The following is a 17786-nucleotide window of genomic DNA, read 5'->3' as shown; positions in this document are numbered from 1 at the left end:
CTAATCAATGCAACAAGATGATATGATCCTATCTAGGAAATAGTACGATTATTTCTGAATTTGATTCTTCTCGTAGCAAAAACAAAGAAAATCAAAGAAGAATGCAGATATAAGGTAGAGATGAAAACGCCACAATCTAGCATATTGATGAGTCAATGAAAATTCGCCACAAAAATCTCAATCTTTGATAAGAAGCAATGTTCTATGACAAGAACCAAGAGAATCCTCTCTCAATGAATTCAAAATTCAAATATTGACTATCAAAAGCTTTAGGCTCTAGATACCATATTAAATATAGTAAAACTTGCTATAAGATTAATATCCCTTGTGTAGAAAATACATATAGGGTAATATATTTATAATGATGAGAATATGTAAAAATAACATAATTAACTTAGGAACTATGTTTCCCTAATTAACATAAAATGCTTTATATCTAACAATATGTAAAAGAGGAGAATAATGTATCAAGTACTCAACCTCGAGACATAATATATCTAACAATATGTAAAGGAGGAGTATAAAGTATTAAGTACTCAACCTAGAGAGTACAAATAAAGTTGTGAAACTTTTTATAAATTTCACTTGTAAGCTTTAAAAAGAGTAACTAATATAGGTAAAAAATTATGAACATATTTTAACATAAGGTACAACTTGTTCCATTAAGAAGTGAATTTTAAGTCTAAGTGAACTTTATAAAACCAACTTGTAAAGTGAGATTTGTACTCTGTTAAATATAGTGAAAAAGTATGTATGAGATTAATCTCCTTTGTGTTGAATATACACATAGGGTCCTGTATTTATAATAGAAGAAATATGGGCTAAGGCCAAAATACAAATAAGAAATAATAACAAACTAACTAAAGATAAAAGATAAATATAAAATAAAGATAATATATCTAACACTCCCCCTCAAGCTAGTTGCATACAAATCGTATGTACCAAGCTTTTACTAATATAATCCATAAAGACTTATCTGCTTCTGCACTCGAATGACACCAAATTGCTAATGATTTGCAAAACGACATAGAAGACGAAATACCAACCTAAAAGACTCTACCTGAGCAACAAATCTAGGAGGTTGCTCCATGTAAATCCTTTCTTGCAAATCATCCTTGAAGAATGCCACCAGTGGATAAAGAGGTAATTCTTGGAGAGCCACCACAGCTATAAATAAATTAACAAAAAACATCTTTTCCATGGAAAAAAAAAAGCATATATGGACGTATGGGATAAATGCAATGGTGACAAAAGAGAGGTCAGAAGAGACAACAGCGAAAGAAGCCATGGATGAATAGGAGAGAGAAATATTAAAAAAATCCAAGATTCTCCAATCAAGGCACAAGAGCAACCTCGATGCTCTAAATAATTACTTGAGAGGAGACAAGACGTACGACAATGCATGATGAACCTAAAAGAGAAAAACAAGCGACCTCAATGATCTGAGTTGCTACTAGACATGCCATAGTGCACGACAAAAAAGGGAGCAAATCCATAACTTTAAAAGGCGATGAGAACATGTAAGAGCTCTGATGTCATCGATGGCATGGTGGTCGCCTGGCCGATACGATCAAAACCATGTGATTGTCGGTCGAAGCTAGAACTCCGGTAATGACAGCGGTAGACGATGGCACCGTCACTGGCAGTGATGAGTGTAGTGGTAAAGACAACAAGAATTTTTTCCTCAAAAGAACTTTAGGCTCTGATACCATGTTGAATATAGTGAAAAAGTATCTATGAGATTAATCTCCCTTGTGTTGATTATATATATAGGGTCCTCTATTTATAATAGAAGAAATATGGATTAAGCCCAAAATACAAATAAGAAATAATAACAAACTAACTAAAGATAAAAGATAAATATAAAATAAAGATAATATATCTAACACACTCACTTATATACTCTAAATTAACTTTATCTCTAGTCGATATGAGACTTTCAACATACCTCCTAACGCCAAGGTATATATATATATATATATACATATCAAGTGTGAGACTTGATATTAATGGGTGGTCTAATAGCAAGTGGAACATATCCAACAAATAACATATCTCACTAAGATAGGTTCTAACAATAGCTCTGATACCATAATAAGAAGTGAATTTTAAGGTTAACTCAACTTCACAAAATCAGTTTGTAGAGTGAAGTTTGCATCTACTTATATAATCTAAATTGGTCTTATCTCTAATAGATGTAGGATTTTCAACATGCCCAATAAAGAGAAGTTTCACATAATAATTCCCCAACGGATCTCATTTCATGATAGAGACAAGCCTAGTAATTATATGATTTTTGTTGAAGTAGAGGTAAACAAAAAGTATAAAGCATTGAGGTAATCAAACTTGAGTCCAAATAAACTTGTGAAACAATTTATAAATTTGACTATTATACTACAAAAATTTATTTTAACATAAGGTACACCAGCCTCAAGTCATAAGAGACAAATACATCGATTAACAACTACACAGAGTTATCACCCAGAGACAATTTGCCAAAAAAGATCCATTAACATAGCCAGTAATCCAATTCACTATGATAGGTGAAAGTACATAGACCCAAGAGACTTCCTTATGAAGAACTCAATAGTTGACTCATATCATCATGCCATTTTTGGGTGTCAACTGGCAAATATACAAACTTCTTACATAGAATTTTCAAGATCTCTCCTAAAAGATGGCAAGTACTTTTCCATACTTTTGCAAAGGAACTTACCGGTTTCTATTTTTCTTTGTTCAGATACGTTTCCCTACAATTAGTTTCTGTTTTATTTTTTGCAATTGTAATAGCATGATCTTTCATAGCATATACTATGAAGAAATTAATGAGACACAAAGCACATATTTGTAATCAGCCTGTACACAAGCAATTGAGAAATTATTAATCTTTTTCTCATATTTCAAGTATAGGCTGCCCTATCTCATTTTCATCACAAAACTCCCAAACCATTTATAGGAAGAAGCTGTTCTAGCTGTATTTAGACTTTTTGGTTGTGAATATATGAAGAGACAGAGTTATATACTTCAAACTGTTATCATTTATTACTCTTGGGCAAAAGCTAGTGAAAATATAATTCCCTCTGCATATGCTTAGCTATATATTTTCATCATGATAAAATACATACCATCACAAGAAAATCTTTCAGCTGTTGATCGTTTGAACTTGAGATAAAGCTTAGAATGTGTAACATTGTCAAGGTAAGCTGCATCCAAAACATGGGTAGTTCAGTTAAGTAATGACAGCAGCAGCACAGCAAGAAAGCAATGTCAGAACTCCCTAATTCAATAACTAAGTTAAAATAACAAGAATACCTCGTAACTTCATTCTAATTTTAAACTTTAAATATAGTAGTATTCTAGTTTTGGAATCGGGATATTAGTCTGATATAGTAATATCTCATCTCTTGTGAAATTATAATAACTTGATTACAGAAATAGGGTATTCAAAATGTTGAACTATAACTAAAATAATAATTCACCCGATCTAAACTGACCATAAAAAATTATCTGGACAAATTAAATTGAACTATTTTGGTTCAGTGAGCTAAAATTAAAGGTTAGAATTAAACTATTTTTGTGGTTAAACTAAACTACTTTTTAGAACAAAACTTAAAAAAAAAAAATTAATAAATATTTTAAGGAGATTTGTTAAAGTTTAAAATTACTTAAAGATAATAATACAACACTTAAGTTATCAAGAAATTTAAAATTTATACTTTATTTGATACCTATTATATGTCTAATCGCTTAGGAAGTGTTGCAAGAAACTAAGCATAATTGTTGAAATATACTTAAATATAAAATAAGAAGTAAACTTTGTGGAGGGAATTAGTAAGGTTTAATCTTGAACCGATGAAGAGATAAAGAGGTTAAGGTTGAAGCAAAGTCATGTTTGCAACAATGAAATTGCTAATTCATTGGAAAGAAATTTTAACACACGTTAGTTCACTGTACTAAAGTCTTACATTAGTTCAGTTAGTGAACTACACTGGTAAGAAAAAATTCAGTGTAGTATTTCAATTATTAATAATTTAGTGCAAATATGTTATTGTCAAGATCGTAGTTTTAAATTATTTGAACATCCATTAGTTTCCTAGGTAGAGGAACCCAAGAAGACTACTGTAAAACACCAAAGCTCACTGAAAAGATATGGTAAAACATGATTCTAGGCACCCAGAATAGCCAGAATGCCTCCAAGGGACAAAGTTCCCTTCACACAGCATGGTAATGATCCTGTCAACAATTTTCTAAACATCCAATAACATTCTCCTACCTACAAAGACCCCCCACTATATAAAGAAAGACTCACTCAACCTAACAACCCAACTAACAACTAACATCGTAATCTATTTCCACCTATCACACATTATATCCTATCAACATCCCTGAACAACTAAGTATCAACGATGTTGTAAAGATCACTAGTAAGCTTGCAAGATCACCTGCTTTTTTAATGAAACCCGGTACTTGAAATTTGATGGCCCAGAAATTTGGTCCTCATCCATATTCTCCAGTAGATGCTCAACAGATTCCACAATCTTTGAGAATGATTGGCCATAATCTGCAAAAACCAGAAAGAAAGTTATATTCAGATGAAGCTATTAACGGAAATGAAGAAAAGTTATTTGTACAAAACAATTTACAGCAAAATAAGTAAAAAGGTAAATGAAAATAAAGGAAAATACAATGTGGCAAAGCAAATCTGTTAACTTTTGGACTGATAAATGGTTAAATCCTTTAAACAAGGAAATAAAAATATGCTGAAATGAATTCAAAGATTTTAAGATATTTTTTCCAAATTACTATGGAGATATTAAGAATATTTCTATTCTAATAATTTGCCATTTACAGCATATGTTTTTCTCTGTTTTGTAATGTTTCGTCGGTTTATAGTTTTGAAATGTTGTTTGACAGTTGTATTTTGTTACAAAATATCTATCTACATTTCTTGGCAATGTCAACAGCACCTACAGTAGCTTTAGAAGCCTTTTCAGACGCTGATTGGGCATCTGAAGTTGACAATGGTAAGAACACTTCAGCATCATGTATATTTTTGGTCTGAACCAATATCATTATAAGAAAAACAATTACCTAGCACTGACACTGGCACAGCCAATGCTGCCGCAGCTTGTATCCTTATTTTAAAATTTGATGAATCACGTAGTAGTTGCAGAAGAATACCAAACACAACTGGAGACCTGAAAAATGGCAGCATGAGGCACTGTTCAGTAGTTTAAATTTCAGTGTTACAGAAATAAAAAGTTGAACAATGTATCTTCATGAAGAGTGCCTGTGCAAAGCAGGACTACCAAAAACAGGGCAACGAATATCATTTATCTAATGAAATTAAAACACGTTCAACTACAGTACCCATTTCTTAATACGACACTAAGGATAATACTAGAAATATAATGCCTTATATACTTCAGAAACAACCAATCTTAATTTTGTTCCAATTTATGAAAGGGAACGTTTCATCCTGTTATTAAATAAAAGAATAGCACAAAATATTCAAGTTATTGAACATTAAAAATATGAATCCAACTGAAGACAGTTCCATAAACTTTAAGTCGTGTGTGAAATACTTGTGCAAATTAATTTGCCTATTTGGACAATTATACCCTTTATACTATCCCTCAAAATGGAGGGTATATGTCTTGCACCAAGCTTGTTACAAATAAGTGCACACAAGATCCCTTAAAAGATTAATGAAGACATGTCAGTTGGTCAATGTAGCTAGCAAAGTCACCAGTGATTTCCCCTTACCATTTTTTTCTCACAAAATGACTCTTTATCTATATATATTTATATCTCATTTAAGATGGGATTGGATGCAATATGAAGAGTGACTTCATTGTCACTATTAATGCTTCATGGCTTGAAAATCTTTACAATAAGGACAGGTAAATGTTATGCAAATAAACTAGCAAACTGAGGTTAGAACACTAGCTGTGGTGAGATACTATTAGATTTTAGGCTTAATTAAGTTTATCTCCATATAAATTTGGAAACTTTCAACTGAGTCCCTATTTGGTCTATTGAGTACTCAAATTATATTTTTCAATTTAGTCCCAGCCATTTAATTTTTTGTTAATGGGATGATGTAGCTCTTATCTTGCTCCGTCAACTTCCTTAGTTATTACCACGTTAGTTTCTAGTTTTCCACTTTTCTAGTTTCATAGTTTTCTAATTTTCTAAATTATGAAATTGTAAAATAACACGTGACGACAACTAAGAATGGTGATGAGGCAAGATAACAACATCACCTAGTCAAAAATTAAATAGTAAGAACTCAAATGAAAAATAAAACTTTTTTGAGTACTCAATAGACCACAAAGATTTAACAGGGACTCAATTGAAAATTCTTAAATTTATCAAGGACTTGAAACTTTTTTGTATAAGTTCATAAAGATATTAAAAAAAAAAAAGAAACAAAGAACTGATGGGGAACCAAACCAAAACCCATGAACAAAGAAAAAGGCAGTTAGCTATAAGGCAATCCATCAGCTAACTTTCCCTATACATTGGAAGAAGACATCTATTATGAAAGAAGTCCAAATTTGTAAAAGTTGGCACAGTATTTAATCCCTTCAAAGGATGACAAACCTAAACTGGTAATCTTATCTGCACAATGATTCCATCACTGGCTCCATATCTTTATCACTATAGTGGATTGGTCCACCAATTAGGGTTGTAATATTTTTTAGTTAAATCTTGATCTATTACAGTTTATTTCGTTGATTTATCTTTTGCTTAATGAAGCCCTCATTTCAAATTACTATCTAATAAGGATAATTTTAGAGAAGATCCCTTTCATAGGGATCTCTTTATTTTTATTTATTAATTAGGATCATTTAGGAATAACTTTTGTTATTTAATCAATTAGGATAATTGTTGGGGATCTATGAAGCCATTTTAAAGGGCGGACCATGGGAATCAATTTCAGAAAAACTATTAGATTAGGAGGGGCCAGTCACGGAGGACTAGTTTGATTTTGACATTCACAATTCATCGTCAAAATGAGTCTTTCATGCGTAGGTCTGATACAAATTGTTTCCTATAAGCTATCAATTGCATGCAATAAGTAGGAGAAGAATAAAGATATGTAATGTATGTGATAAACATAAGAAGCATGTGCTTCATTTGAACGTACCAATTCATATCTTGCAGCCTTAATGTCTCGTTGAGGAATAGATTGCCAAGAGCATGACAAACATTCCACTGGACCTAGTAAGAGAGATTCCATCTTCAAGAGGGATAGAGTGCATTGATACCAAGAAACCAAAATACTCAGATAATAACCAAACAATATAATATTATGGTACCTTAACGTTCCCCGTAGTTATGCAAGAAATAAATGATTGAACTATTCTCTCAAGCCTATTCAAATCCTGTAGACAGTCCAATGCACAATGTTGTTGACACACCATTAGATCTTTAGTGTTGAGAAATGCTTCATTCAAATGGTTATGATGGTCCAATGGTGTGTCCTGAAATTTTGATGTTGAACACTTTAAGATTCTCGAAATATACCCAAGAGCCCTAACAGCATTAGATTTAACCTGGTAATGGAGAAAAGAAAACATAAATAAGCGAGAGACAAATGTGCAAATCATAGGCAAATAATCAATATATATAAAATGATTTGCTAGTTAGATATTTAAGATAACTTGATTTACGTTAATTAGGCAATCCTTAATTATGTTAACTAGAAATTCTAAAATTTATAAAATTATATAGCAAACAAAAATCAGACAATTACTTTCCACATAACCCACCTTACACAATATTATACTTTGTTGTTTACATGTTCCATCCAGGAAACATCCTAACAAAGTGATTTCATTTCGCACATCAATACCTTCTTACTGCACCTCCATAGGTGTGGAAATAGTCCTAATTATCCATGGGTTGGAAATATTCCAGGTTGCATAATCCTCCAAATTGTGCAATCCGAATATCTATTCAGCATTATGCAATCTAGAAATCTATTCCAGATGATGCAATCCAAAACTCAATGTATTTCGTATTGCACAATCTGAAAATGTATTAATCTGTAATACATTCCATTTAGGAATTATAGAATGTAAAAATGCATTCTAGGTTACGTGTAAGTATACATACTATAGCTAACTACAGTTGACTTGTATAGTTTCTAGTTAGACTGTACAGATGTGGGTTTACTTATAATTGTACAATTTCTTTTTCTTTTTGTAATTGTGCAGTTGTCAGTTTCTATAATAGTTAGTAGTAGAGACTACATCTACGATTCTATGTGTTACAACAATAAAATATTCAGGTCATGTTTAATTCTCTCTCTTTTCTCCATTCAATTTCTCTAAGATGGTAGTATCTAGAGCTTTTTCTGCACAGATCTCGATCCTTCAAGTTTGTCACTAATTTCTTTCTTGCTCAAGTTGAGATTGCTTCCACTTCCGTTTCTTGTATTTTGTATCAGTGCATTGTTTGAATTCATCAATGTTCTCAGTTCAAGCCTTTGCTTGGTGATGCCTTGTCAGTTTAGCTTGAATTGAGCTTTCAATCGGTCAATTGTTCAAGTTTTGGCTTGTGATTAGTTCAGATCTATTAATGGAAGGCTTTAATCGGTGATTGAAAATCAAATTTGTGTTTGTTGTAAAGTCTTACACAAGAACACAATTGCAACCAAAGGTCTATAAAGAATTGAAACTCAGGAGAAACCTTAAAGAGAATAGTATAATTTAATTGAAACTTAGGTATCTTTCTAATAACATGTTTACTAAGAGGCTGGGAGAATTATCGTTTGTCCAAATTATCTAATTGAAACTAAGGTAGACAGCAGTGGTCAAACATGGTTTGTCCAAATTATCTAATTTATTGTGAGTCGTGTCAATTAGAGAAACATGGTCGTAGTTCGTTTCCTCATAAGGTCTCATAACGTGTTTTTTCCCCTTTTGTGTTCTGACATATTACCAGCTGTGTTAAGTCTAATTTAAGATTTCGATATTTTGATACTTATATGATGATTCAAGATGTACTTGGATATTTTAATGAAAAATAATTCTGAGTTATTTTTTATATTTCAATCCTTTTACAATGAAGTTAAAAATTAATTTGGGATTTCTATTTGAGTAGTTGAGATATTGTTAGTTATAATATCTTATATTAGTTACAATATTATTCTTCATTATCGTTAACAAGTGGACTTAAGCCTAACTCAATCCCATAAAACCAACTTGTAAGGTGAGGTTTTTGAACCCACTTATATACTCTAAATTGGTCTGATTTCTAGTCGATGTGGGACCTCCAACACACCTCCCCTCACGCCGAGATATATACGTCTGGAGCGTGAGATTGGACATTAATGGGTGGTCCAATAGTGACCCGATAACAGTGGAACAATATGCCCAACAAACAACAAATATAGTTAGGATAGACTCTAACCATAGCTTTGGTAACCTGTGGTATATCCACGCCTTTGTCAGTGAAAGCCTTGCAAACACTATTGAACATTGATGTTGCTTCTTCTTCAATCACCACTTGCTTCTTCAGCCAAAACTCCACTTTCTCTTGATCACTCATCCCTGGCCTAACACCCGTAGATTTGTTTGAACTCGCTCCTGATCCGCCACCATGTTCTTTCTTATCCTCTACAGAAAAGCCTAATGTGTGCTGGTAGAGGAGGCAGGTTGAGCGTTTGAAGGGAGTGTGGGACCAAGAATTGTTGTGTTCATTACATCTTGGGTAGTCATCTCCACGTAGTTCTTGTTAGCCATATTGATAGGTTTCCGAACACAAAACCTGATCAAGAACACCCACTCACACTCTCACAACAGTAAAACAGAAAGAAATGAGATGATTCTAATATTATTAATAGAAAGAATAGTCTGTACAGTCAAGATACAAGGGCATAATCCCCTTCACAGGTCTAACGCCTGCCAACAAACAATGTTCTCCAAAACTGCCTTCAAACTATACAACCAATCTATTTATACAATTCTTCTCCCTTCTACCCTAATCCCATTTCCCATTATATCCAAATACCCTATATCCTAACACATGCTCACCAAATGATTCATCCAGCTGCACCACCCTCTGCTTCAGGGCTAGATGGTCCTCATGATTTTCTTCCACCAGCTTTCTCAGTGCACTTACTTCTTTGGTAACACTCTCTATAGGCTTGAAAAGAGCTCCCAGAGAAGGAGTGTCCATAACTTCATATTCAGCAACTTGGTCTGCAAGGCTCTCATTGACAAAGGCGTGGATATACCACAGGTAAGACTTAGGGTCCTAGGACATTAGTACTCCACGGTTCCTTTTATTGGTTACTCCTTGATGGTTTTTCAATTTTTGCATTCCTTAATCTTAAGGAATTAGGAGAACCCAAATCTGATAGATTATCCTGATTTTTCCTCAAAGTTTGAAGAATTGTCATTGATAGGATGGGTATCTTTACTTGAGATGTTGGCTAGGGTTTTTATATGTCCAGATGTATATACAGTTGCAGACGTGGACACAGTTATGACAGGCTCAAAGAGGGAGCAGGTTGTAAATGAGGTTGGAAGAAATGACAAAGATCTTGGTACCCTATATTCTATCTTAGGTCATTACCTGAAGATAGGGAAGAAAGCACTTGAGCCTATTCCCCGTATTTTGATATATCATAGTCTTGCAGAAAATTTTGTTTATGGGTTAACAGGTAATTCCTTCTGGAACTAAAGGTTTTATATTAGATAGGGCTAAAATACAATTGGACTGTGACTCTAGATCAAAAGAGGAGCCATTTGGAAAATATGAATTCACTCAGTTTATGGCCAAGACAACAGACCAAAAAACCGAGAGATCTAACCTTGCATCAAGTGCGAACAAGCCAAAAGTCCAAGCAGCTGCTCCTAAAGGACCCCGGACACTTGCTGGAATCATCAAGAAAGAAAAGGAAACAAAAATAATAGATTCTACCAGATGCAGACACATCGGGCATAGCCCAAGTTATGGTAGGTGGAGTAGGAGGATTAGTTTTTCAAGCCGTGGATCACTAAGCTCCTGATAACCATATTGGAGTTCTAGAGAGACAAGAAAAGAGAAACAGAAAAGTAAACTTGTTGAGATGAAAGGCTACACACAGAATGAAAAGGATTTCCTTCATATATGGAGAAAGAAAAGAAAAATAGACGTAAAAGAAAAGTTGATAAAATTGCTAAAACAAAAATCATAACCAACTTAATACAACACTAACAACGGTAAATAGGCAATTTTTGGATTTATATTATCGTACAAATTAGGCGATTATTTTCTCCGTAATTATTCATATAATAATACACTATGCTTGAGTACATTGAAACACAAATTCAGCGATGTCTCTAATTACTCTCCTCAAAATTACATTTTTTCAACAGAATATTCAAATTTAAGGAAATACAGAACACAAATAAAAGATACCTTGTCTCCATCCTTAGTAAGATGCAAAGCACATTCAGTCAACAATACAATCAACTGGGGATTGGAGATTGAACCTACACAACAAAGTAGAGAAATAAAGAGATTACAAAGAGAACATTGAAATTTTGTCTTGACACCAAAAGGTTGACCATTCAATCATGGACATCAAATCAAACTCACCCATCTGCTGTCCAAATGGGGGGATTCTATCAGAGTGACAAATAGCATCACATATGTTTGCCAATGCCCATGAAGCTGTTATCCTAACCTGCTTTATGGAAAACAGCGAATACCAATTAATTACAAAATGTATATAGGAAAGTATAGAGCCAGAAACTGAAGCAGAACTTACAGAGATTAGTGCATCTCGAGTGTTGATCTCAACAGCATGGATAAATTTCTCAAGTACCTCTGCACTACAGAGATTATTTAACACTTTTAGACTTTCTCTAGTGAATCAAATATATGTTTCAAAAAGAAATCATAATATTCACAGTACAAGTTATAGTATAACCTCTGACACACTTGTGGAAAACATGAAATGATACCAACAGCACGACAAGCAGAAGATCTCACTGATGGCACACTATCACGTACAGCAGCGTGTACCTACAAAATTTTAGCAAGTTAGTAAATTCATTACAGCAGCATGGTAATCTATTCATTACAATACTGCAATTAGATAGCCTAGAACATGATTTCTGTAGATACTTACTAAAGAAGACAATATGAAGTCCTGTTTCTCCTTAGTGAAACACATGAACACAGAAGAAGTCATGCCCGCAAAACATGTAATTGACGCAGCTCTCACCTTTAAGGGAAAAGCAGAAAGAGGTATACTGTTAGGAAACCAGAAAAAAAAAATCATAAATATTTGAAAAACACAAGCACAAAATGTCTATATGTATATTGAGAAAACTTCTACGATTTCCAGTCTATGGCTCGTCATAGAAAATACTCTGTCCACCCTAAGGCTCTATACAACTTTCCATAATCCCATTTGTCCTATTACTTCCCTTCTATTATGACGTTCCAACCTCCTGAATGTTACCTTAAACTTTTCTCATAACAGACAACCAACTGCCAGCTCAATCTATTGACTCTTCCTTTGCCTTGGCTCATCATTTAAATTACAGGCTCTATCAGACACATTTGTTAGAAATTCATATTTCATTCATTCTGTGAAAATATATTTCTCTTCATAAAAAAAATACAACATAAACAAAGAATGTCAGCAAGAGGGTAAGTGTTAGGAATCAAGGCTATTTTTGCAGAAAACAAAGAAAAGTAAATCTGAACTTCTCTAATAATTTCTCTGGATTAATCCAGTTACCAAAATTAATTCTGTGACACCACCCTCTTCCCTCTCCTCCTAAACTTTACAAGGGGTTTTAACTGCTATCAACACTTAGCTGTAAAAACTACCTGAGGACAGTATTATTAGTTACTGTTTTGAAATTTCCTCCTACAACAAACCTGCAATGCTATCTTATTGTCAACATGCTATATTTGCTTGTCTATCAATACTGCCCTCTTCAGAATTAACCTTGTAAGGTTAAAATCAAGAAATCGATTTTGAATAGAAGATAAATCTTCCCTTCCAGTGCACTAACACCTGTTATACTGGTGCAGCATCTTAAGTGATCTTATGTCTTCCCTGAATGTAAGCTAGGATGAACACTTTTGTAGTTCCTTGCAATTCTAGAGGTAGAAAAACTTCTACCCCTGATGGCCTTCGTATGTTGAGATACATGGTACACCAGATGAATCTGAGCTTGCTGTGATAGTTCTAATTAGAAAGACACTTCGCCAATTTGCTTAAGAACCAAATATGGTCCATGGTAACGATATGAGAGTTTGAGATGATGCTTATTTGACTTAGAACTTTTTCTTTGTGGCGAAATTTTCAGATGCACACAGTCACTTAGATTGATATTGGAAGTGTGAAACAATGTGTCGGCAGTAAGCAATAATTATGGAATTACTTTTCTTGATCTCAAAAAGAAACAATACATTGGTATGAAGGGAATAAATCTCCTTGAAATAAGGAAATAAATCTCTTCATATGAAGGAAATAAATCTCTAGAAATTAAGACTCTAAATCTTGAGCAAATCTACCAAATAATCTGCTAATCCCAATCCCTTAAAATCCGTAAAGTAAATCTGCAGTATTTACATCCATAGTTCAACACCCCATCTTAAGTTGAATAAATGTAGTCCATTTCTAGCATGGTTATGAGATTATTGAAGGATGAGGTACTGAGTCCTATTATTGGGACATCAGCCACCTGTTGCTTGGACGGAATGTATGACAGGCATATTAAAGCTTCTTGTATTCTTTCCTGAATGAAGTGTCTATCTATATTGAGCAATTCTCCCTGCACCTCACCATCCTACACCTCCCAATTCTTTTTTAATTCCAACTGTACCCCTGTCAGTGTGAAGAAGAATATTTTAATTTTATAAAAAAGTTAATCCATTCTCAAAGCAAAGCTTTTGCCGCATCTCACATTTGAAACCTACACCTCCTTTCTGAAATTTCAGCCTGAACTCTTTCATTTTTTCTCCTCTCTGATGCTCCTCCCCTCCGTGCTCTTCCCTCCAACCCTCTCTGATAGAATATATTTTTGTGCTTGATTTCTGGCGCTTGAGCATGATTTTTGTGCTTGATTTGGGCTGGACGTGGGAACTGGGAGGAGTTGCAGACATAAACCAGAATTGAGATTAATGCTCCCTGCACTTGATCTGCTGATGAGGGTGGTGCCGCAGTTGGATCTGCGGCTGATGGCAACCGCAAGTGGATCCGCGGTTGGGTTTAGGGGGTGCATCTTCGTTGTCCGCATATCGCAATGCGGGTAAAGGGAAACGCAGTTCGTCCTGCGGCTAATGGCAACTGCAGGTGGATCTGCGGTTGGGGTTTTGGGGGGTGCATCTTCGTGTTGTCCACATATCGCAATGCGGCGAATGGAAACGCAGTTCATTTTGCGGTTGTGCAAATCTACGAAGCAAGAAGAAAGTGGGTTCGAGACAGACGAGCTTTAACAGTTGAACATGAAAGTTGATGAAGGTGATGGGGAAAAACTGAGTGTAGCTACCATTCTGATACTGACCAATGTTCTTGGCATTTGACTACTAAGACCCCACGATAGTCCATTGTCTAATTTTGTCGATTTATTTCCTTTGATTCTTAGACCCCAAAATTAGATTAGCACCTCCTGCACCTCTCTCTATTATATATTATATGTAATAGATTTTGATAGATTTTGACTTATTAAAGAAAGGATAAAATGGTAAAATTGGAGGTGTAGAAAGAAGGAGGTGAGGTGCAGGGAGGAACACTCATCTATATTTATATATTTTGTATTGTCATACCGAATGGGATTATGCTGATATAAAAAAAATACCGAATGGGATTGTGTGCAATGTCTATTGTTGACTTATTATTACAGTAGGGCTTCATGGGTCCCTCCAAATTAATCTTCAAGTCATCTAAGATCATTCAGTAATCCTCACCATACGTAGGGTGTAATCCTCACTATACAAGCTAATTTTGTGAAGATGAATAGGTCTTGAACCCACTTATTAAGTCTTTGACCATGTCTATCAACCCTAAATGCAACCTTCATTGTTGCACCCCCTGGAACATATTGCAGCCATCATTACTGTGCCACTTTGATCATTATTGCAGCCTTTATTGGTGCATAATCCACCTATAAAGCTGAGATCGTGAATTATCGAATGGAAAAGGGGACATATCCCAAACTGCTAGAGAATTGAAGAATGTTGATAGGAACCCGGAAATAGTTAGACCCAAACCCACAATATCCAAGGTGTATGTTAGACAAAGAAAGAAGGGCAAAGTAGGGGATCAAAATGGCAAGAGAGAGAATGAGAAGAATTTCATGTAACAAACTGCTGAGCTGGCACATTAGGAGAGGAGAAATTCTGTTATGTGGGTATAAGGAGTGGAAGGAGAGTGGGGGGAAGGGGGGATTGGAATTGGCTGGAATTTGGGAGAGACTAGACACTCTCTAACTGTCTAGAAAATACCTTTGTCTAACATACACCTTGGATATTGTGGGTTTGGGTCTAACTATTTCCGGGTTCCTATCAAATGTCCAGCCCACAAGTGTGTGCTCTCTGACATATTCTGGTAAGTTTTCATTTTCTCTGAGTCTTAATGCTTCAGATACACCTTTTTCTCACTATTAAAGACTAGACTATGGAGCCACTGACCTCTCGGAGTGTTGGTTACATATCTGAATAGATAAGAATTATGAACGTGGTATCTTTAGTAAAGTAGCAGATGTGTAGCAGGGAAGACAATTAACTTTGTACTTGGTAAATAGAAATTTAAAGGTTAGTCTATCTCTAATAGGTCCAGAACTAAGGTCTATTTTTGCTGATAAACTATGCCAGTGGTATGCTTCTCTCTACTTTTATTCTGCTTTTTTGTTTCTGTTAAGGAATAGCTGACTTTTGTATGTAGCCAATTTGTCCACGAAACTACTAATACGATCTCATTCTGTTAAGCTAATTTAAAAAATGAAAAGATTCAACATATATGAACAACTGATTCAAGTTGGCACACATGACTCGATTATTTAGTATAAAAAATACAAAACTATGACATATGATATAAAAAAATCTCACCATTGCTGAAGAGTGACACAAGATAAGAGGCATATGCTTCTCAATTGCCTCGCACCATTGCTGAATTCCTGAATCACAAGCTTCAAAGTTTACTATAACATCATCTTTTTCCTCCACATCATACGACGGAGCGGATGATACTTTCTTCGTCCTAATGCAATCATATGCAAAAGGAATATCCATTAATTTATCATCTGAAAGATCTTCTGTTCCTTGAAATCCAGATATTGCCCGAAGAGCCTCATCTAGAACCTTAAAATAAAAAAATAAATTCTAAAATTAATAGATGCAAGAAATCATATCCCAAAAATGATATCACTAGCCAATTCAAGTGAATAATACTTACAATAAAAAGGTCAAAAAGTTTAGACAGTTCCTTAGATGCTTTTTCTGTTCTCTAATCAGAATTAGGTTTTCACCTAATTGTATAACAAAGGTCTGTATTAAAGGGGACCATAGCTCATCAAGGCAAAACATCAATCCAAATTGGCGAAGGGCACCAAAACACACAAGGAATTGCATCGAAGTTTTTCCAAAATAAAATATGTATGAAATGTCGATACAAGAAATAGTACAAGACACACAACATCATGCCACAAGAAAAATGTAATAGTGTTCACAAAATATCCCAAACTCAAAATAAAAAATAAAAAGTATACAAAAGCATATTGGAAGCAATTTCGTGCTCAACACAATGAATGAGAAACACATCAAATTGAGAAAATTTGAATTTGGGTAAACAAGACAAACCTATTTTAATTTGAAATGGAACAAACAACATTGGAAAGAGAAATTTATTAGTGTTCAAAGAGTTGCATCTAGGTGTTTTCAATTAATAATGTTGAGATATTTTAGAAAGTTTAAGATTTTATTTTGGCAAGATATTTTAGGAAGTTCCAGATTTTATTCCTATTGGTTTTAATTTTGTATGTTGGATGTATCTTGGTTTTGTTTCTAGTATATCAATCCTACAATCTCAGGGATATTTTTCCAAGAATAAGATGTGCTTGTTTCAGAAATTATCCAATTAATGTATAGGCACATATTCATACACATACATACATATATACATACACATACATACATATATACATATACATACATACATACATACATACATACATATATATATATATATATATATATATATATATATTTATATGTTATATTAGATGTATGTAATGAAACTATATGAGAGAGAAATTATTCTTTTCTAAACTTGAGAAATAAAAAGGTAAAAAGAAGGAAATTTTACACTTTGTGCCAATGAAAGGAATATAAAAGTGCTACTACGAGACACATGTGACACATAAATGTAATGGTATCAATAAAGCTTTTTAAACTCAAAACAAAAGAGCCAAAAATAAAATTATATATAAAGTGATAGGTTTCTGGATTGGAAACCTATTTAATTTGCACTCAACACACACTCACAGCTAAGAAAAGAAGAATATACTGTATAATTCTGTTATTCAGTATAATGAAATGCTCAGTCAACAACCTCCAAGAGAGCCAAATTCTCTCTCCACAGGGTCCACGTGATCCTGTCTATGCAGTATAACTAATCCAAAAAGTGAAATATAATTTCCATACATAAGCTCTCTTATAGGAGCTTNATTTCCCCCCACTACTAATACTGTTCTAACCGCCTAACACTTCTCTCCCTCTTTATTCCCTTTTTTCTTCCTTTCATAAACTCTCCATACCCTATCATA

The 17786-nt window shown here is 34.0% G+C and overlaps 1 protein-coding gene across 7 annotated transcripts in view; it reads right to left on the bottom strand.

Moving 5' to 3' along the window:
* LOC106756139 (HEAT repeat-containing protein 6) overlaps window positions 1-17786 on the bottom strand; it is a 47800-nt gene that overhangs the window by 3409 nt on the left and 26605 nt on the right. For 5 of the 7 annotated variants that reach the window (XM_014638417.2, XM_022778798.1, XM_022778799.1 and 2 more), the window contains 11 exons: window positions 16072-16323; window positions 12134-12229; window positions 11933-12027; window positions 11771-11834; window positions 11599-11686; window positions 11419-11492; window positions 7326-7562; window positions 7154-7227; window positions 5092-5198; window positions 4443-4561; window positions 3126-3203 (listed from right to left, as the gene is read on the bottom strand). In XM_014638417.2, the coding sequence (XP_014493903.1) occupies window positions 3126-3203; window positions 4443-4561; window positions 5092-5198; window positions 7154-7227; window positions 7326-7562; window positions 11419-11492; window positions 11599-11686; window positions 11771-11834; window positions 11933-12027; window positions 12134-12229; window positions 16072-16323 (1284 nt within the window). Of the gene's footprint in view, window positions 1-3125; window positions 3204-4442; window positions 4562-5091; window positions 5199-7153; window positions 7247-7325; window positions 7563-10976; window positions 11043-11418; window positions 11493-11598; window positions 11687-11770; window positions 11835-11932; window positions 12028-12133; window positions 12230-16071; window positions 16324-17786 lie in introns of those variants that run through there. The other 2 variants (XM_014638420.2, XM_014638422.2) reach the window with 2 other exon arrangements.

Source organism: Vigna radiata, chromosome 2 (assembly GCF_000741045.1).
Source record: "Vigna radiata var. radiata cultivar VC1973A chromosome 2, Vradiata_ver6, whole genome shotgun sequence".
NCBI lineage: Eukaryota > Viridiplantae > Streptophyta > Magnoliopsida > Fabales > Fabaceae > Vigna > Vigna radiata.
The sequence above is the reverse complement of the archived record's forward strand: the minus strand, read 5'-3'. Positions and strand labels throughout refer to the sequence as shown.